General features: G+C 37.0%; 1 protein-coding gene across 2 annotated transcripts in view; it reads right to left on the bottom strand.

The window, feature by feature from the left end:
- LOC131432661 (uncharacterized) overlaps nucleotides 1-23,314 on the bottom strand; it is a 711,303-nt gene that overhangs the window by 13,429 nt on the left and 674,560 nt on the right. For both annotated transcript variants that reach the window (XM_058599064.1, XM_058599065.1), the window contains 5 exons: nucleotides 20,929-21,045; nucleotides 20,727-20,858; nucleotides 20,337-20,596; nucleotides 7,611-7,755; nucleotides 7,288-7,437 (listed from right to left, as the gene is read on the bottom strand). In XM_058599064.1, coding sequence (XP_058455047.1) covers nucleotides 7,288-7,437; nucleotides 7,611-7,755; nucleotides 20,337-20,596; nucleotides 20,727-20,858; nucleotides 20,929-21,045 — 804 coding nt within the window. The remainder of the gene's footprint in view (nucleotides 1-7,287; nucleotides 7,438-7,610; nucleotides 7,756-20,336; nucleotides 20,597-20,726; nucleotides 20,859-20,928; nucleotides 21,046-23,314) is intronic.

Below are 23,314 nucleotides of genomic sequence, written 5' to 3' on the forward strand. Positions count from 1 at the left end.
AAATCTACAAACCTGGCATGTCTGCTGATCATAGCGCGCTTTGCTTTCCTCGCATTTTTCAATTGTCATTTCAAGTGATACCGTTTTCGTTTTTGAACCTAGACGCGGGCTACTCTGACTCCGAGTAAAACGAACACGTGGTACGCGCCCTAAACAACAACTCATGAAAAAAAGAAAAAATTATCAAACTCGGCTGGATGCGTGGTGCGACCCGAGAAAATTTTCAGAGCGAAACTACGCGATTGGAGTCCGATCTAGAGCGACCTCAGGTTGCTAAAATAAACATATCAAACGTTGTTTGGGCGACTCTGGGTCAGCTTTCGGGCTGCTCTGATCAATAAACGAAAACGGTATGAGTTTTATAGTGATGATGAACGAAAAACTAGGTTGCGTTACAATTTTTCGCGGGTGGTCACTGATATTTTGTTGCTCCGGAGTGCCCACATTTCGCATCAAATCCGTCGTTTTCATTTGAAATTTCATGTTACGCTCAGTATGAATTCTGCATCAATGTGTAACAACTGACTCCGGATGAATATCTTTGCAAACCGATAGGTTCGGAAATCAGTCGGAATGGAGATTTTTTTCACTACAGCGATCACTTCACTGTATGGTAGAAGCCCTCCCTGCTCCACGATTGATTCTGGGAGATTTCAATTCGCACGGAATTATGTGGGGTTCCGTTTATAATGATAACAGATCATTTTTAATATATCCTCTTTGCGACAATTTTAACATGGCAGTTTTTAATATGGGTAGTACGACACAGATTCCAAGACCTCCTGCACGTCCAAGTGCATTAGATAGTTTATTGCACCTGAAAAATATTTCCTGATTTACACGGTAGCGATCATTTACCAATCATCATTTCAATTAGCAGTAACAAATGCATTGCTAATTCAGTTATCATTCCATATGATTTGACAAAAATTATTGACTGGATTAAATATCAAAGTAAAACCTCATTAAATGGACAGATAGGCTGATGGAATATGACTTCCTCATTTGTTCTATTCTGGAGGCCGCAGAACAAGCCTTCTTGGCCCATCGTCTAACAGAAGGCCTCCAAACCCTTGGTGGGACAAAGAGTGCTCAGATGCTAAACACGCGAAACAAAATACTTGTAAGATGGTTTTAAAACGAGGGGAAGGAACTCCTTAGAATTTTGAATAATTCTTGGTTTTAGAAACCAAGTACAAGAGCACACTACGGACCAAGAATGTAGCTATCGGAGATATTCGCCCTTATTCTGAATAACGACGTATTGGTTTTTCGATCGAATATGGTTCGGTCGAATCCTAGCTACCTTTGATTTTGCTAACGTGATTACACTCAAAATAAACATCAGTATTCAAATGCAAAAAACATATGATTATTTTCCATAATACTTTGCACGTAAAAGTCACTTTTCCCATATATGACAACCATGTGTCCCACATAATGAAAATCAATGTTGGCAACACATTCGTTTTACGTGAATTTCACTTACCTATTATTAGTATATCACATGTGTCTAATTTGAAATCCATATATTATTCATCTGTATATCGTTTAACTTCTATGTATTTTTCCAATGATAATCAAATGCTAGTCTATTGATTTATTGGCTGTATGGCTGATGTTTATAGAATGAAAATGATTTTACGTTTTCTTTATATATTTAAAATGAGTTTTTTTTAATTTTTATAATAACGAATATGTAAGCTAAATTGATACTTATAATAACAAGCACACAGTAGAGTCCATATAAAAGTAGCATTCCGTTGCCGAAAAAGTCTCTGTTGTCCGACCGTATTGTTCGCAGTTGAAACTATATCGCATTCCAAAAAATGTTAAATAGCATTATTTATAGAATTATTTCTTGATAGCTCGTATAAACTTACGTAGAAGCTCAAACAAACAATTTCTAATCCTAAATCTGCGAGCACTCTCTTCTTCGTTACCTACCGCCATTTTTGTTTCAAACCATTTTCACAGCTTACAATCACGTAATTTATATTTGCTTTACGCATTAAATCTACCTACGTGCTTCACACATATGGCGTAAGTGCTGTACACTTCAAAGTTATCGAGATTTCAATTAAATATTATAAATTTACAGAGAAACGTTACATGATGCATATGAATATAATGTGGTGGGCTTATTTCAATAAGTATGTGATTTTTCACGTGAATCCAATGGGAGATTTTGGCTCAGTGTAGGAATACGAATGAAATACGATCGAAAAAACGATACGTCGTTTTTCAGAATAAGGGTGATTTTGTTGAAGGTTTGTCTAGAGAAACCTTAATGAGCACTTTTTGGAACACGGCCAGACAAATGAGGATTCGTAACCTAGGAAAGTTTGGACAGTTTTTGTTCCTAAGTAGAGCATTATTCGGGAATCTCCTTTAAATAATGGTTCGATTGACAGCCTCTTTTCAATGATGTAATTTTCTATAACACTCTTGTCTTGTAACAATAACGCTCCTGGGTTGGACAGAATTAAATTCAACTTGATGAAGAATCGGCCCAACCTAGCAAAAAGACGTTTGTTGAAATTGTTCAACAAGTTTCTTGAGTAAAATATTGTTTCACATGACTGGAGGCAAGTGAAAGTTATCGCCATTTAAAAGCCGGGGAAACCAGTTTCCATATAGACCAATTGCAATGTTGTCCTGCATCAGAAAATTGTTCGAAAAAATTATTCTACGACGTCTCGACACTTGGGTCGAGACGAACGGTTTGTTGTCAGATACTCAGTTTGGCATCCGAATAAATAAAGGGACGAATGATTGCCTTGCATTACTTTCGTCTGACATCCAAATTGCCTTCGCTCAAAAACAACAAATGGCATATGTATTTTTAAACGTTAAAGGAGCTTATGATTCAGTTTTCATTGATGTTATTTCAGACAAGCTCCACAAACATGGATTTCTAACGGTTTAAAATCATTATTTGCATTATAATTAATTGTTTTTATTTTTCAAGTGGCGATTTGGTAACATTCAGAATTAGCTACATGGATCACTCCGTTCCTCTATAATTTTTACGTGAATGACATTGACAGCTTTCTAGTAACCTCATGTACACTAAGACCGTTGGCAGATGATGACGGGGTTTCAGTTACTGGACCCAAAGCTATTGATCTGCAAAAACCATTGCAAGATACCCCAAACGGACAAGTTAAATTTACGAAGCGTTACATGCGTTACATTTTTCAAGTTATCTGCGTTACAAAGCGTTATATGCGTTACATTTTGTAAGTTATAGACGTTATGAAACGTTGCATGAGTTATAGGCGTTACGAAGCGTTACACGCGTTATTTTTTAAAATAAATTATAGGCATTTCGAAGCGTTACATGCGTTATTTGTAAGCCATAGGCGTTCTCGAGCGTTACATGCGTTACTTTTTGTAAGTTATAGACGTTACGAAGCGTTACATGCGTTACTTTTTAGGTAAATTATAGGCGTTACGAAGCGTTACATGCGTTGTTTGTAAGCCATAGGCGTCCTCGAGCATTACATGCGTAACTTTTTTTAAGTTATTTGTGTTACGAAGCATTACATGCGTTACTTTTTAGTAACTTATAGCCGTTACGAAGCATTACATGCGTTACTTTTTTGTAAGTTATTGGCGTTACGAAATCTAACATGCGTTACTTTTTTGTGAATCATAGGCGTTACGAAGTGTTACATGCGTTAAGTTTTAGTAAGTTCTAGGCGTTATGAAGTGTTACATGCGTTAGAGGCGTGACGAAGCCTTACATGTGTTACTTTTTTGTGACTCATAGGCGTCACGAAGCGTTACATGCGTTACTTTTTTGTGATTCATAGGCGTTACGAAGCGTTACATGGGTTACTTTTTTGTAAGTTATAAATGTTACGAAGCATTACATGCGTTACTATTTTGTGAATCTTAGGCGTTACGAAGTGTTACATGAGTTACTTATTAGTAAGTTATAAGTTATCTTCCCACTCTTCCCAACTAAATTATTGAAGAATATGTTATAGAAAGAGTGGAAGTTTTTAAATATATGGGAATCCATCTGGATTCTACGTTGTCTTGGGAACATCATATAAAGGAAATCGAAAAAAAATCTCATCATTGTGTGGAATTTTAAAATGTGTAAGTCAAGTTAATCATCTTTCGCAATCCCGTGCATTTTCAAATTTTGGTCAGAAACGAATTACATTCATTGGTCCAGCAATATATAACAAACTGCCCAGAGAAATACAGAACATTACACATCGTCACTCATTCAAATCCAGCATCAAAAACTACGTGTTATATGTAAACCGTCTACAAACAGCTAAATGTAATTATTAATTCAACGCGTTAGAATCACCTAAATTGTAACTATTCTTGTTAATATATGTGCTTCTTTAAAAGGACAAATAATCCACTAGAAGCACACTTTTCGTTTTTGTCATATTTAGTATAGCTCTCTATTCATTAATGTTACTTTAAGAAATTTAATATTTTCAGCCATTTTAGATATAGTATAGTAGTAATTCAATATTTGTTTTATAATTGTTGTTGCCAATGACTGAAAATGGTACCCATTACCAGGGGGCTCAAACGCGAGCCTTTTAGTGTGGGGGAGAGTGGAGGGTTAATAAAAAAAACGTTACTTTTTCTTAAGTGAAAGGTGTTACGAAGCGTTACATGCGTTATATTTTAGTAAGCTCTAGGCGCTACGAAACGTTGCGAAGTGTTACGTTTTTGTAAATTAAAGCATTACTCGTTTATAATTTAGAAGCGTTACGAATCGTTACATGCGTTACTTTTTTAGTTATAGACGTTACGAAGCATTACAAGCGTTTTTAGTTTGTAAGTTACAAACGTTACCTTGCGTTACTTTTAAGTCGTGACGAAGTGTTACATGCGTTATTTTTTGTAAGTTAGAACCGTAACGAAGCGTAACATTCGTTACTTCAAATAAGTTTTAGGCGTTACAAAGCATTATATTCGTTACTCTTTTGTAAGTTATAGACATTACTAATCATTACATGCGTAACTTTTTTTTCTAAGTTTTAGGTGTTACAAAACGTAACATGTTTTGTAATTTTTAAAAGGTAAAAGCGTTACGATGCGTTATATTCGTTACTCTTTTGTAAGTTTTGTGTTTTACGAAGCGTTATATGTATTACATTTTGTAAGTTATAGCTGTTAAACAGCGTTTTGGCATCCCAGTCTTAAAATATTGAAGAGTCACTTATGGTGAACGGGTATAGCGTGATGGGTAAGTCGATGCCTTTCACGCAGCCCACCTGGGTTCGATTCCCAACCCCACACATAGGGTCAGAAAACTTTTCTAGTCCGAAGAGTTGAATGACCACAATATTAAAACCTTTATAATAAAAAAAAAGAGTCACTTATTTGCAAAATCTACTGGAAATGTCAATGAAATGATTAGAAATGACCCTCCAACGACATGGATTGCACTGATCAAAATTAGCACGATAACATATCTTATCGCAACGAAAACTTGTATCCAATTTTGATGGAAAATGAGCATAAATATTGTGCAAGTGAATTAATTATTCTTTTCTATCCGTGAAAAAAATACACTGAGGTCTTTTTTATGCGGTTTTTCATGCGATTTTTTTTATGCGAATTTTCAGAGTTATGCGGTTTTTTTAAGCAAAGTTTCAGAGTTATGCGGTTTTTTTTATGCGAATTTTCAGAGTTATGCGGTTTTTTTAAGCAAAGTTTCAGAGTTACGCGGTTTTTTTTATGCGAATTTTCAGAGTTATGCGGTTTTTTATGCGGTACGTAAATTGGCATAACAAAAGACTTCAGTGTATTTGTTTTTTTCTTGTTCAGTTAATTGAAATGTTATTTCACAAGATTCAACGGTTTCAATATTTTAAATGTTACCGACAGTCACGTACCCAGAGGTTTTGAGAGTTACGTAATAGTCAAAACTCCACTGCAGATAAAGCACGCAGAGTCAAACCCACATAAAATGGAGGATGAAACCTCAGTTAAGCATGATTCTGCAGATGAGAAAGATATCCTGCCGCTGGATCCCGCATATACTTATGTAGGGCTAGAAAGACGAACGCTAGCGTACTTCGAGTACATGTTTGGCTGTATCCATTATTATACGTCAGAGAACAGAATGATTACCCGACAATGGACTGAAGTCAGCACGAATGTTTCGAACCTCAAATTAGAAAAAAAGCCAGTATTATCGTGCATCAATTGAGCAATTGTAGCAAGTAAGAATTTAAATGTTCTCAGAATATATGGTATCATCACAAGTCTTGTTAATTGTTTTGCTATATAAATATTCAGAAGGTCTTAGACATGTGTTACAGAAAAAAGCTTTTAATCTTAAAAATTTTCCATATGGTTTCGTGATAGTCACTTTAAAAGTGTATTCAAAGGCTCAATTCAGTGTTATTATAGCACATCACGTTTGGAAACTACGTTTGCGTAAAATGTACAGTTTACAATTAATTTCAAAGAAAACGCGTACATGAAAACGCAAAGAAAGTGAGTGCACTATCACATTCTGAAACTAGTGGAATTCCACTTCGGTTCGCTGACTAAACTAACTGCAGCATTTGGTAAACATTTTAATTGGATCTGCACTCATACGTCGGGGTTGAACTCCCTCTCCAGACGGTCGGAGGGCGTTTTGTTTGGAAAGCCATGCAAGTTAAGTCTTCTGCAGGACGCTTGGGTGAACAGTTTCTCTGTGAACCTGCGTTCCAGATTTCCACGGACGGAATGCCAGTGCAGGCTGGCTGCAATGATTTCTCTTGGTAAAGCTTTTAATTATGTCCCGCAGCTAACGAACGAACGGTGAAAAGTTAAGACCTGCGAAGTGGATAGCGGTGTGTGTGTGTGTGTTTGTGTGTTCCCAGCAAACTGCTAGCGAAGGAAATACGAGAAAGTTGTTCCTCCTCCCAGCGGCATCGATTTCCTTAGATGTACTGTACTCGTTCGTTAATGACGGTTGTAAGATTCGGAATAAGTTGCTTGTAACAGAGTTGCAACCTTGTTGAAATTTCTAGGAATAGGATCAATTTACCTATGGTGTAAGGACACCGATATCCCCATGGAAACTGTCGCCGATGGAGACGCAAGGTTAATAGATGTTTTTGTTTAATTTTCTGAAGAAAATGTGAAAGCAACGGTGTGAAACACTAGCAATGAAATACACAATACGTTGTCAGTGTTGGTTAGCTGGCACAAAGAGTCCTTCGGAAAGTTCGTAATCGTTCGGTACCTTCCCCAAATTAATCAATTTTGGCAGCACAAAATGTGTCCATAATATTACAATTGACTTACCACCGTATTCCGCACGCCGGCAATCTGGCTCAGACCGAAGCGAGGACTAACTAGCAGGACTCGTTCCACTCCGTCGCGCTGGTTCGTGCTGAAACACTTTGCTCCGTAGCTCGGCAGTCCGGAGATTATATCCAGATAATGGATTTTCGCCTGTCAAAATGAGAGAAGGACAAACTTACACTACACTGCGAACAAACAATCCGGAAAAGTGACAAACAAGTATTAACAATATTTGGAAAGTTTTTTTTTGTTCTGCATCTTCTGAAAGTTGCTCTGAAGGATAAACCCCAAGGCAACGGGAGCGGTTCATTCCGAAGTCTTACCTGTAACTGTGTTAACATCTTCGTCGAGGAACCCGTCATCTGGGAGTTCAACTTTAGGAAATGCCCGAGCAGGCGTCGAAGCTCCTTGCGTTTCATACCGTCAATCAAGGAGGCAGGCACAAAGCGATCCAGTCCAAACTCTCGTCTGAAATTTGATGAAAGTGAAAAATATGGAACAATTTAGGAGGAGGCATCGGTCTGTGACAGTTTAATTATTCGTTCGAAAATCGATTGATCTTTCAGGAGATAACAACACGAACAAGTTGTCCGTCCCGAACACGGCGAACTTCGTTCTCGATAAAGCTAATCCCTTCCGAAACCGACGTCTTTGCCTTTGGTGCCGATAGTTGGCCGTTAATTGCATTTTTATAAACTTTAATTATCCCACTCGGTTTGGCGGCTTCACAGCATAGTACAAATGGGAAATCTTGTACACTTTTAACAAACTATGCTGATAGTGGACAAAAAAAACGGAAACTTTTCGCAAACAATGCTAGCGTTTGCTTTTCGCTTGAGCGTGCTGGCAGGGAAATTTACACGACAATTGCGAGTCCAAACTGCTTGTTATAGCTGCTGCAGTCTTCCGGGTTTCTATGAAGTCGAAGACAAAGTCCCCGAGAAGGCGAGGCGGCGCCCCTTCCAAGGATCCCCGTGGACGGCAGCATTCCTGCAAATGATTCCAAAACGGTGCTACAGCAATAATGAAAACCAACACAAAAGTTTTCGGCTTTTGGTTCTTGGCACCGTTCCAGCAACGGGAGTCTGGGCCATGTCACTAGTGCACACACAAACACACACACAGAGAAAGATACTGGCTGTTCCTGTGTCTGTTAATCTGGCCGGTTTGTGATTTTGATCCAGGACGGAGACTACAACTGTCTGGTGCATTGTTTGCCGGTGATTGGTATGTTGTTTGGATCGGAGTACGTGCCGTGTGTACGACAACCCGGTCGTACTATCCACTGGCACGGCACTGACCCAACGCCGGACACGAAGGAATAATTTAATTTCGGGTAATTCCTGGTTTTAAACTTGGCGTCACCAATCCGGCGTTGGGAAGTGAAGTAAGGCCGAGTAACTGACTCCGGGGAGAGCAGATAATTTATTTAAATGTGAGAAATACTAAAGTTCTGATGTTTCCTACGGAACCTGTATGACCACAGCCAATGTTGATTAGTCCATACGTCAAAGTCATTCATGAGTTAAAGCTTGCTTCAAATAGAATTGGAACAAAGACAATTGCCTGTATTTCAGTTATTTATTATTGTATTCAAGATCTTTTTTTATACAAATGTAGCGTTTTATTCATACTTTTAAGAAAAAATACGGATAAAATTATTCGTCACGGTTTTGAAGGAATTCTCGAATTTTTCCTGTAACGCGGCTCAGTAGGCGGCGCACACCTTCTTCGTCCATCGTTTTAGCTATCTTATTCCACCAGGTCGTCATCTGATTGATGTCTTTGACAACGTTTCCTTTTGCCTTGAGTCTCCTCTTCATGATTGCCCAGTATTTCTCAATAGGGCGGAACTGGGGGCAGTTGAGTGGGTTAAGGTTTTTCGGAACAAACTGGACCACTTTCTCTGCATACCATTCTTAAACGGCTTTGCTGTAATGACAGCTTGCCAAATCTGGCCAAAACATTACAGGATGGTCGTGGGATCGAATGAACGGCAAAATTCGTTTTTGGAGACACTCTTTTTGGTATAGTTCCGATGTTATTTGTAACGAAAACTTTCGTTTTTTTGCCGCAGCTGCAAATGCCCGGCCAAATCTTAAATTTTCTTGCAAATTTGTCGGCAAAAACAAATTTAAATTTGGCTGGAACATCCCCCCGAGCCGTTGCCAAGTAAAATTTTTGACCTGGGATTTGACCGAAGTCAGCCTTGACATAGGTTTCATCGTCCATCAGAAGACACCCGTCGAACTTGGTCAGCACATGGTCGTATAGTTTCCGAGCACGAATTTTGACCACACTATTCTGTTTCATGGTCCGATTTGGCTGTTTGCTAGCTCGATACGACTTGATTCCTTCCCGGAGTCGAGTTCTCCTCACGGTACTATGGGCAGCACCGAATTTTCTGGCCAAATCACGGTCCGACAGATTAGGATTCCTCTTAATCGTCTTCAAAATCTTACCACGCAATTTCCGGTCGTCAGTTCGACTCCGACGATCGGCTTGAGGCTTCCGAATCGTCGTCAATGTTTTCTTATACCGTTTGATAACGCGCCATACGGTATTTCTGGGCAATTTCAGCTGTTTAGCTAGCCTAGATGCAGACTACAATGGATTTTCCAAATAACTGTGCACATTTTTTTTCCTTCTTTCGGCTTCCATGTTGATTGTTTACAAAGTACAGTCGATTTGCGGAATGTCAAAAATCATACGTGAAGCTGACAAAATTCCCGACACGTGGGCACCAAGAGCTTCCAAATCCGTCCACCAGGAGCGCCACAATATGAGCAAAAGTTTGTTCCAATTCTAAATGAAGCAAGCTTTAAACACGAACTGATAAAGGTTGTTCTCCAGACACATCTTTCTGCTACCGTTGACGTTTAAAAAAATTAATTTTGAATACGCCTTGCAAACAAACGATTTCTTCTCCTTCTCGAAAGTTTTGAGACTTTAGATGCTAAATCTTTAGGCAGCACATTGTAGCATCAATAAAAAAGGTGGGTGGGTAATGTCAGAAACACCCGGTGAACGACCGTAACTAGGTTAAAACCGGGTATAAATAAACGATATAATAATAATAATAATAATAATAATAATAATAATGTCAGAAACATAACCGATCGTGTGCGAATACGATTAGAGCTTCGATAACTGACGATACACCGGCTAATAAAAAAAACTATTGTCGTTTTCGTTTGAGAAAACTGAAACTGACTCAGGGTAGTTTACATGAAACTGTGTTGGGTTCGCACTTAGTAACGGAGGTTTGAGTAAACCTAATATAAATAACAGGTTTGAAACTGCTTCGTTTTTTCAGTTCAACAACGTTGAAGCTAGGTTGGAAACTATCTTCAAACAAACGATTTGACTGCAGTTAGGGTGGTTAGGGTTGTATTAAAACTTGAAATAAACGTGCATTAAAACCAATGTGGTAGAAACAGGTGGGGCAAACACAATTCTTTTGTGTTAGTGAAATTAACTTTGCTTCAGCAAGCCAAGTAAAACTAAAAACCACGTGCTTGCTTTCGTCACATCGTTCGGACTAGTTGGCATTGAATCAAAGCATGTTTATTTTTCATGTATGTCGTCATACCGAACTATTTACAAAGTTTTAATTACCAACGCAAGCAAGCCATGTGCTCTTCCACACCTGTTTATATCACATTGCATTAAAACTGGGAAAAAATGGGTGGGTAATATCAGAGACATGACTCGATGACGTGAATACGAATAAAACTGACATGCTTTTCCACACTTCGCAAAATTGTTCTTTAGTAAGAGCGAATTCTCTACCTAATCATTATAAAAAAGGTAAACAAACATAATAGAAATAAAATCAAATTTAAGAGCATTTTGGTTATAAATTGAATGATTAAATTTATCGCCTTAAACAACGTGCACAAATATGTCACCCTCATATCAGTCAATTGTAACTCAACTCATGGTTTATAACCATCCATATTTAGTGTCTGCTTTACGTGTCGTAAGTCCACAGCACTTAATCACTGAAAATATTCCGTATTTCTATGTGTCGGTTTTGCACGATACGCTTTGTGCGATGATTCGTTCAATTCATGTGTGAGCAATTCCAAAAATGCTTAGCAGATCATCAGACTCGACCTTCTCCGATTTGGATGAAACTTTGCACATGGCTTCAGTATGGCAAACCATAAGTTTTAAACCGATGGAGGGGTCAATCCGACTTACGACTGATTTTAAAAAAGGGCGTATGTATTTTTGCATTTCACGAAAATTGCTTTTTTCAAATCGTTGTAACTCGGAAACCGTTAATTGTACAAAAATGGCGTTCAGGAAGAAGTTGTAGGGAATCGATTGGGCACTCTGAAAAAATATACACTGAAAAATAATTTCGTTTTTTTTCTCAAAAATTACAAAATAATCCGAAAAAGTTAAATAAAAAAAATTAGGGTTTTTATTTTTATTTTAAAGCTGTTATTAAAACCTACAGATTGATGGCTATCCCATCCGTGCCTTTTAAAAAATGAGGAAGTTACAGCTAAAACAATTTACAGATATATTAGAAATTTCAAGTTCTCGTTGGAAGATAATCATTTAAACAGTAGAACTAACGTAACTACGTCAAAACGAATAAACACATGTAGAATCAAAGGTATGTAGGTGTGCCAGTTGACTACCTACTGTTAACTTTGTTCCGGAAATTTTTTCCATTTAACAGAAACCATAATTGGAAAATTAGAAGCTCAAAAGCGTAAGGTTAAATTGAATACCACGTTAAACATTTGTGATCGCTGTCGTAGGCGGGCTTATAACGAAAGTCATACGTCGGAAACAGAAGAGCAGTCAACAACGGAATCACAACCATCCACATCGCAATACGATTTAGAGCACCTTCAGCAGCTTCAATCAACTCAGCATCTTCTGAAGCATCAGTCGCGGCGGAGTATTCAAGAGCACACAACACTGAACTCTTCAACAAGGGCATCGCAGGAATCAACGAAGAAAACCCGGAATGTTAATTATCCTCGAGAAAAATATTTGGATATTTCAAGAGGTATAAAAAAGCAAATATTCGGGTTCCCGACGGATGAAGAAGATCCAGAATTACTCAAAACGAAAGCAGCAGAGTTGGATGAAGTGATTACTAAAATGATAGAGCAGTTCGCTAAGCCTGATTGCACTAGGAATGAAAAAAAGCGTTTGTTGTCAGTCTTGCCAAACTCGTGGCCAAAGGAGAAAATAGCCACCCAATTCAAGGCGAACAAATATATTGTGTCGGAGGCAAGAGAATCGACGGACGAAAAAAAAAGCCAAGAAACAAACGAGACGCAGCAGGAGCGAAACGATAGCAAACGAGGTGCTTCAATATTTCAACAGCGATGACGTCAACAGAGTAATGCCGGGATCAAGAGATTGCGTAACAGTCAAAATGAATGGTAATCAATCTGTAGGTTTTAATAGGAGCTTTAAAATAAAAATTATCAAAAAACATCGAAATCCTGCTTTTTTTTTAATTTTATTTTTTTGGTTCATTTTGAAATTATTGAGAAAAAATTCAATTTTTTTTTCAGTGTATATTTTTTTTAGAGTGCCCTGTTGATTCCCTACAACTTCTTCCTGAACGCCATTTTCGTACAATTAACGGTTTACGAGTTACAACGATTTGAAAAAAAGCAATTTTTGTGAAATGCAAAAATACATACGCCCTTTTTAAAAATCAGTCGTGAGTCGGATTGACCTCTCCTTCGGTTCAAAACTTATGGTTTGCCATACTGAAACCATGTGCAAAGTTTCATCCAAATCGGAGAAGGTCGATTCTGGAATTGCTCTATTCAAAGAATTGTTCTACGAGCCGGAAAGATAACAAGCCTAAGGGTTAAAAATAAAATTGTGGGGACGAACTCCCTTTTCGTTATTCCAAATCCTTCTAATAACATTGACGATCGTGCATTCGTGCAAAATCTGATTGTAAAAATAAAAGACAAAGGACGGACTCTCCTTTCGTTTCGTAAATTCGCCGTCTTACAATTTTTACGATATTCTTCCTGAATCCGATTGTAGCGACGTAGAAGAAAATTCTTCAAAAATTCCCAAAATGGACGCTTGTCGTTCTGGGAAGAAACCACAATCTATGCCACCAGTGACGGTGATGATTTCCGGCTTCAAAGCATTCCGTACTGAGCTTTCTACTTTTCTCCCGGAAGTGAAAGTCTCATTGCAAATCGGACGAAGAGGAGAATGTCGAGTCTTGGGAGATGGATTGGAAGATTATGAACGTCTTCTTCGGTACTTGTCTATGAAAACTTCATAAATTTTATTCATATGATACAAAATCAGACAGACCCTTCAAGGTTATTCTGAAAGGCTTATCAAATGATCAAAGTACTGATGAAATTAAAAATGAACTAAAAGAATTGCTTGGTTTTGCCCCTTCCCTAGTAATGCTTACGAAAAAAAAAGAGCGAATAGTATTTCTAAGCCAGAGATTTCTCTGGGATCTTCCGTGAACTGTACCTAATACACTTCAATCGAAGTGATGTGAAAAATTTGAAAACTTTAGAAAAAGTTTGCACTTAACGCAATATCGTTGACGCCAAGGCTTTGGCCATGGCACCAAAAACTGTCATATGGACATACGGTGTTTGAATTGTGGTAAATCGCATTCGAAAGATGTCTGCCCAATGAATGAAACCACTGAGAAATTTTCATGTTCTAATTGTGATGGAAGTCATAAATCCAATTATGTGAAATTTTCGGGCAGGGAAAAAAATAAACGCTTGTTCGCTTAGACAACAACAAATCAAATCAACGACTTAAAATTTGCCAAACATACTTGAAAAGCAACAAAACGATAAAAATTCCACACATAATCTTCTAAAACAAAAAAAAACAGGCACGCCTTCCACTTCGTCTTCTAATGAAAACAATTTATTAACTGATATATCTGTCCCCTTATCTATTTCATCTGGTGACAGTCACACTAGCATGGCAGGCAGATAACTACCTACCACTAATACTTCAATGAAAAATCCATTTTAAGGAAGTGGATTTAGGCTAATTAACGGAAAATAAAATAATCTACCTATAATATCAGCATTTTCAAATGATCATCCGAATGAATTCGAATTCATCATTTTTCGAAGCATTTCAAGTTGGGTGGCAATTAGACAATAATATTATAATAAATTTAAATTTTGACAATGCTGTTTGAAAGTTTTAAATGCTCGATCTTTAAAATAAAGTGAAGATGAATTTTTTAATTTTCCTAATGTTTACAAAATTCATATTGCTATTGTGACAGAAACATTTCTTAAACCAAATGTCAAATTGAAAAGCAACACCCATTATGTGGTTATTCGATTTGACAGGTTTATTGGAATAAGTTTCTATTTTTGTAGAACGGCAAATCAAACATCGAATTTTACCTTCTAGGGAAACACCTCATGGGAACTATTTTATCGCTGGAGCATATTTGTCAGTCCAATGAACAAATAAATTATTTTAAAGGCGATTTACAAAAACTCACAAGATATAAGTTTTTCGCAATAATGAACCATAATGCAAAGCATGTTCAGCGGAATTGCGGATAAAATAAGAATTATGAAAAAAATAGTTCATAATGAACTCGCTGCTGGTAATTTTTCAGTTCTTTATCCGAATAATCCGACTTACTTCTCTTCCGCGAGAAACCCCTACAAATTCACATTTGTAGTGAACTGATTACTCTTCCTTTGATGACTTTGACTCAGATAATTTTCATGTTACATTTTGAATTTACAATGAAGCTATAATTATTCCAATTAGTTCTACATTCAACTACAACAGAGCTAATTGGTTTGAATACAGATCTCACATTGAAACTCATGTGAATTATGAAATTATTGTAGAAAACTCTGCGGACATCGACACAGCAACACAGATTTTTTTTATAAAGTTTATTTTTATTCGGCTCTTTTGCACTTAAGCCTAACGTGGCCGTTTTACAATAAAAAATATTTATTTTTTTTACTGGATTTTGTAGTAATTTTTTTCCTTGGAGGAGAGGCGCTTTCGCTGTTATCTAGCGAATGAAGGGGGACCAGTGGTTCGCTATTTACGCTCCCGTCCATTGGTTCGGTATCACTGTTATTGGCGGAACAATCGTTACTTATTTGACAGGAGTTGGATAAGTTGTTAACTGCAGCTGGTGTACTTTGTTCTATAAGGGATACTGATGGTTTCGTTGAGAGGGATTCTTCATTGTTGTTGGTGGCTGTCACAGGTGTACTGGGGTTGCTTGGGGTTGGTGTGAAGGAAGCACCGTTGTCCATTGGTGTAGTTGTCTTCTTGTCCAGTTTATCACATGGTTTACCATAGTGAAAAGCTTTTTGGCAATATTGACATGTGACCATCTGATTGTCATAGGTAAGAAGTGATTTGCATGGGATTCTTGTATCCTGACCGAAAGTCACATAAGAAGGTATAGGCCTTCAGCGCATGCGTAACAAACGCACTCCATTTAGAATACCGGGGAAAAAGTTCTTCCACTTTAGGGTCTGATTGATGAAAAAAATCATTATTTTTGCGAACTTTTGTCGTGAATACGACTTACTTTACTATGGGGTACCTTTTCAAAATTTACCCTATGAGAGAGTGATAAGCTTTTGATCGTGAATATCTCTTGTTGTATCTAACGAATGAACATAATTTTTGCTACATGCCATCGGAAATATGTTCACAATTTTATGATAAAATATTCAGTTGTGTGACATAATCTCAAATAATTCAAAATTAAATTTTTCTGACATGTTTGGTATAAACGAGTATCAAAGATGATAATTCATAAGGCGCGTTTGCCTTTCTCGTATTTTGAAAGCTTATAGCTCAGTGATCTGTGGAAGGATTTATATAATCTAACTACCAATAGAATCGAAATTTTTCAACTAAAGCATGTATAGCAACAGCATTGAAGTATTTCAATAGTACACTATTAAAAAACCTGTCCCATTTGATCCATGTCAACACCAGCCAATCAGAACGCGTTCTGAGGAAGAGAACAAAATATCTGCTGCTGTACAACAAATCGTTTCGAGAAAATGTTCCGAACAGTGTTTAATATCGTAGTGAGTTCCACAATTTGGCCCTTCTGAAAAGCAAGAATGAATCCCGTACAGCATCCGGACAGTTTCGTTCAATGAAATGCAAATACTAAATGAAATAATCGACATTAAAAATCTATCTGCTGTTATTTTTATAGCCGTTAGGACCGCCCATTAGTAAAAAAGCTACAAACGAAATCAGGTAAAAACAAACCTCTCAACAAAAATTGGATCAGTTTGGATTCTGTCACCACTGCGAGCAGATGTATTTTGTGTCGTTTGCAAAGCTAGTTTCGCTTCCGATAAGAGCGATTACGTCACAGCTGCCAGTCATTTGCATTGGTGAAAAAGCAACGGTGGAGAGCACTACACAAAATCAGCCGTTCTAATGGCTCTAAAAGTTGTCTAAAGAACTATTAGGATTTCTTGCTCGCAAATCGAAGGTAAATATCCTCAGTTTAGTGAAAATCTAGAACTGTTCGATTTGGTTTTTGCGCTTTTCGCTTTGTGAAATTCACAGTAATCTAGATCAAATGAAGCCTACTTTGTTTTTGAGAAAAATGTGGAAAAGGGGAATGCTTCCATAATTCATACAATTGATCAACTAATTGATATTCGGAAGTGTTAAGGAACATGTCAGTTGTTTTCGTATTCACGACATCCAGTTATGTCTCTGACATTACCCACCCGCCTTTTTTTCAGAACTATCGTTCAACAAAATAAATTTCAATATTTTGTATAATAAAAAGCATCATTCGAACAATATTTCGTAATTTTTTTGTTGAAAAATATTGAGAAATAAGTCGGTGAAGAGGCATTTTTGAGAACGCTTCTTAAAAATCATGATTTGCGGTGTCCACTGTATCTCAGCGCAGACTAATCAGAATTGAACATATCAAAGCAGTATAGATAGAATACAAGTTTTTCTAGACCCCAACGTTTCTGTTTTTTTTTTAAATTTTTTGAATGTTTGGTGGTTGTTCAAAGTGAAAACTACGAAAAAATCCGCCACACGTTTAAAGTTTATTGTCTATAAAATCGAACGAAACAATTTATTACTCAAGGGAGCACGCCAGCTCTAACATTCTCAAAAAGCCATATTTGTTCTTTTGTATTTTGTTATAATGAAACATTTCGAGAATGTTTTGTCAAGTTTTTAGGTCAATTGAAGCAGAAATCTTGGGCCTGTTTGCGCAGCTCTAGATCGACAAAGATAAAGACTCATAACTTGCTGAGTTTTTTTCCGATAGGCTTTAAAATTTCACAGAATATTCTTGAAATGTTTTACTATTAGAAAATAGGAAGAAAATCATAAATGATTTTTTCAAAAGTGTTGGACTCTACCCGCCCTTTAGGAACCTCCGAAATCAATTCCTGTTCTCAAGTAAGGAAATCAAATACTTATTAGAAACGGCGAAAAAGCTCAAAAATTTGATTAGCAGTTCGAGAGAGTCCGCAATTTCAATTGGAACATTGTGAGTTCTATTGAAAATGAAGTCTCACTGAAATATGATCATATTTCAACTCAAGTATTGTTACAAGATAATATTACTGAGACGAATTTAGAAGACATTAAGTCAATAATTAGGAAACTTAAAAAAACATGAAGGCTCCTTTTCTTATGTCAGTAAATTTTTTGAAAAAAATATTAATGAGAATTCTATTTTTTACGAGAGCAGTTTGGGTTTCGCCATGAACATTCAACTACTCATCAACTTGTAAGAGTAACGAACATGATAAAAGCAAATAAATCTTCAGGATTATCCACTGGAGTTGCTCTTCTAGGCATAGAAGAAGCACACACTTAAAAAAACCCTGTGATTTTACATCTTATTAGATGCACATAAATGGAGCGTCGCAGTTCACGCAAATTTACGTCGAAGAACATTTAATATTGTGTCTAAGACTCCATGACATGAAATTCATTGAAATAAAAAAAGAATACTGATAGCAACCCACCGCGACTTAAACCGAGAATCCTTAAATCGCAAGTACGTCTGTTAATCGACTGAGCCACAGAAGCATACATCTGCTTGGCTGGTAAAAGGTGCATTTAAATTCATACAGTCGAACCTGCTAGCAGAACGCAAGTTACAGTCGAAACCAGTAAAATTCAAGCTCATCTAACATAACAAATAAAATTTTCCGTCATTTGACAAATTAGGTCTTTATGAATGAACATCGTATTAGAGATTAAGTCACCTGTAAAATTCAATTTTTTATAGTGCATTGGACAGTGTTTGGCACAAAGGTTTAATAGCAAAAAGGTCTGATTTCCAATTTCCTATTTATATGATCAAAATGATTTAAAATCAATTAACTGATCTTACTCTAGAGGTTAGGTTCCTTATTACGTTTTTGGAGATACTCAAACGACGATTTGAATTAATCGATTCCGAATCGATTGGTAATCAAGTTATATAAATCCTTCAACAAACGGCTGAGTTATGTGGGTACAAAATTATGACAGAAAAAGGTTACTAGTTTTGTATTTTTGATTGACCTCCGGCCCGTATAGTGCAGAGATAGTTTTCTAAAAAATTTCGATTTCGTGAATGAACAGTTTTTCTTAGAATTCTACAGTAATATTGATGATAGCCTAAGTAATCAAAGAAAGGCATCATTACACCACTAGGTGGATGAAAATCGGTTTTTATATGCGAACTGATTCGATTTACGAGCCCCCACCTTAGTTCGTAAATGATGATTTGTCGGTAGAAAAGTTTATCTCGAGCAGACACGAAACAGCGGTGTCAGTGAGATGCAGTTCAGATTTAACTGTTTTCAAAATGCAACATAATGCATAATAGTGTAGGTTTTGAGCATTTGCACATTTTAAATTCAATTCATGAAAGGTCTTCCCCGTCAGATTTTGACGCTTGCACATCTCGCATTCAGAAGATTTTAATTAACATAATGTTTCATAAGTATGTGATTCAGGAAACGTTCGTAAGTTCATTATCAACATTAATTAGGATGCACCTTTCAACCACTTCGGTAGCTAGGGAGTTACTTCTATTGAGATGAACTCGAGAGAACAAGGAAGTTAATGCATTAATTACCGACAGTTACGGCTGTCCGGAAAGAGCTTCATTCTCTTGGCACTAGATAAGTGTGGTGTGGCACTGTTACGGGTGCCGTTGATTATGTTTCCGTTTTTTTTCTCTCCATTCCTACGACCACCAGAAAACCCGTCTCATTATTCACCTTGTGCAACTTTTTAACAAGGCAGCACACACACACACACACACATACACACAACTATCCCGATGCGATGTACCTTGACTTGACACAGCATTCCTGGTCCAAGGTCCAAGTGAGAATAAGTTTCGTAAAGTGACGAAGAGTACCTGACACAGAAGCAGGCAAGTTTTTCAATCTAATCTTCCACGGAAGTGTACCAGGTATGGGGAAGACAAATACTAAAATGCTGCCAGGAAGAAAGTCGACAGATGAGACATGCAGTCACTCTAAAAGTAAAGTCCGACAAGTGATACTGTCAGGGCGAGGGAAAATGTAATTAAAAATACCAACGGCCAAATGGTGCCACCACCGGTAGCCTCACGGACACGGCAATGGTTACTTTCTTTTTCTTCTGCTTCTATTTCTTCTGCTGCTGCTGAGAATTGTGTCATTTAATGGTGAAAACCCGGAACAGACATGGAAGTAATATGAAAATTCTTGCGAAGGTGACATGGAACTGGAAGTTTCGCAAAGTTTATTGTTCTTGCAAGGATACGATTGGTCTTTGCTCTGCTCAAAAGCTGAGCAGATTTCTGTTGTTGTGAGACAAATTTGCAAAAAAGTTTCGACTCGAAAAATAAATGACCACCAGGCTAATGAAACGATTGTGCAAACATCGGGGACTCAACTAGCACTTGTAGTCTAGCACGTTGAATTTTTGGACTGCAAAGCTACGAAACCACGGTCACATTCCGACAAACAAACAAAAAAAAACACCAGAGAAAAAATACACCACTTAATTATACTTACTCTACAGTTTTCACAGTCAATTTAGCGGGCGAAATGTTGTTCGCGAGTGCATGTTGATGCATGTGAAGTGCGGCCAACCGAAGGGCCACTTCCGGTTGCAGTTCCGGGGCGAACCGTTCCTGGGTCACGTCGTTGCAGCACTGCAAAAACAGATAGTCCAGCGCGTTCAGATCCTTCTGGGCCAGTGCTGCAGCCGATATCGGTACGAAGGTAACCCGAAATAGGCACCGCAGCTTGTGAGCTCCTGGGCGGGCTGCTATCTGTTATTGTTGATGTTGTTGTTGTTGTTGTTGTTGGATCGACAATCCGGACCGGGAGCAAACAACGATGGTAATTGAATTAGAAAACACAATCCGAACAGATCGAATCGATTTGTGGTTTGCAACTTACCCGGGCTACGGTTTCCTGTGGATCCAAGAGGGTCAATTTGTTTCGTTTCAAACTTTTCACGTGCTCCAGCACTAGACTGAAGTGCTCTTTGGCGGTTAGGCATAGTTTATCACGTAGCGATGTAACAACATCCTGTGCATTGAAACGAGCATTAGTGGTTCGAATCGACTCATCGGAACTAGCCGGCTAACGGGATACTCACCTGAACTGTGGTGGTCGAATCGTACTTGAACGATTTTGTTTGTCCGTTTTCCAGGAAAACTTTCAGCACGTTCGCCATCGGTGGAACGCACAGGTCCCCCAGGGAGAATGCTGATGGCTGGAAATAAAGAAAAAAAAAAAGTTGTTTGCATGAAGAAAATATGACTGGGATTATTTAAAAAAGGATCCAAGTGATGGACATTACATTGGTGTGTTTACATTTGCAATGAATATTTAATTGCAAGTAGGCTTTGGGAAGTGCAATTCCTTTGAATAAAATGTTTAGATATGTTTAGGCTAGATTGTATATAACCAGAGTGACGACTTTTCATCCGTAATATTGGCAACAATTCGAAACATTTAATTCGAAATGCCAACAGCTTTTGTTAGCTTTACATTGTATTTGACAGGTCGTCGAACGAAGCTGTCATTTCAAACAAACAGCTGTCGTCACTCTGGTTATAGGCACTTTTGGTTTAGGCCATGTGAAAATTCAAGATTCTTGAAAGTATGTTTAAAATTTATCGATTTTAACTATTTCCTATGATATCTTTTGAGAAGTTGTGCAGTTTTGAAAAAGTGTACCCTAAGGTTTCAAGTAAAACTTGAAACCGTGAGAGCGAAAATATTTCTCTGGAAAAGTTAACCCCTTAACGCTCAAGGGAAATATGTTTCCCTTCTATAAAAATCGTTATAGATTCTTCAATTACTATTAAATTGATGTTTTTTTTACTGAATGTTAAAGAAAACTTATTTCCAAGGCGATAAATGTGTTTCTGAACGAATAAGTAAAAAAAAAACTATCAATCTTTATAGAACTAAAAAAGTTTGTGCTAAATGACGAATAGAAAATAGAAAACAAAATAAATGTGTTATGTGCAACGCCCACAAGTACATGAAATCGTTTCGTAGAATGCCATAACTAACTATTTATTTTACTATTCTGATAATTAAAGCAATAAATTAAATTACGATATAATAACTCCAACTATTCTTTAATTTTTTTAAGAATCATAGGGAAAAATATTTCCCATGAAATTATAGGAAATTTATGTTTTTCTGGTGATATCCTGTACTGACATATTTCGTCCTGCACATCTTATGGTCGTGAAAGGGTTAATACAAATACACGGGCAAAATTCCGATTCTAGAAATGAGCAAAACGAGTAATGATTTGAGGAAAATAATATATTTTCATGTTATGATAATACACCATGATTAAAATTTCTCAGATCATGATCTATTTGGACTGATTCCGCTGAAATTTAAACGTAACGCACTTGACATTGTGAGGTATAACTTCAGGCGTGTTTCTGCTACGATGGTAATTTTTGCGACATGAATTCAGGCGTTTTGTGTGATTTTTGCAACGATGTTAATTCTTGCAACATTAATTCAGTGAAAAGCACGACAAACTTCTTTTAATCAAAATCATTAACATTAACGACGCCTAAAACAAAGTGTTTATTTGCGTTCATTGCTTCAGTTTTAATTTGGTGTTTCAGAATTTAAACACTTAAACGAACTGCATAAAAAAACACGAGTGAATCGAACCTCTTAAAAAGAAACTCTATGCCGAATTCTTGCAATACAGCTTGTGTTGTTATATCTATGTAACAAATTAATCGAAGTGGTTGAACAAAATATTTTTCTGATTTTCGTTAGATGGTGTTCCAAATTCACAATCGAATTTATTTTTTGGTTTAAGCTAGCTCTCGGAATATTATTCTAGCAACAACGATCCCATCAAATATGCAAGAATACATTCAAACAAAATGTAACATTGATATTTGTCAAATGAAAAGCGTAGCCGTGCTTAGTCTCTTATGATGTCAATTTTCGGTTCATTATCTTTATTTTTATGTTATGTTTAATTCTCTATCAGCCGGTAAGTAAAACAACAAGATTATTAAATGAACATGCTTCAGGATCAAGTAAACATTTTCAGTAGGTCTTGCTTTTTGCTTTACCATTAATCTATTAAGCAATCTATCACATCACTTGAGGCAGAGGGTTCAAAGTAATATCCGGGTAGAAAATTAGAGTTATGAGCTTTGAAAGAAATGCATTCTTCAAGTAACGCATTTTCGAACCATGATTAATTTTCATGGGAGAAGAGTTATTGCTCATGGTTTCACGATAAGTTAAAATTATTGGTTTCGTGATTTTCTAATCATGACATCAGTAACGGATTTCTTTCCGTGTAGTGTACTCAAAACGAACGCAACATTGAGAATAATCGCCAAACATTCATTTTAAATTGAAGGTTTTTGAAAATTTCAGGGAATTAATAAATTAATATATTAGCTATGTTGCTACTAAAGAGTGATTTTATGCTGGCATTTTCTTGGCAACACTGTTTTTTTTACAAATCACGCGTGAATCGT

This window comes from Malaya genurostris, chromosome 2 (assembly GCF_030247185.1).
Source record: "Malaya genurostris strain Urasoe2022 chromosome 2, Malgen_1.1, whole genome shotgun sequence".
NCBI lineage: Eukaryota > Metazoa > Arthropoda > Insecta > Diptera > Culicidae > Malaya > Malaya genurostris.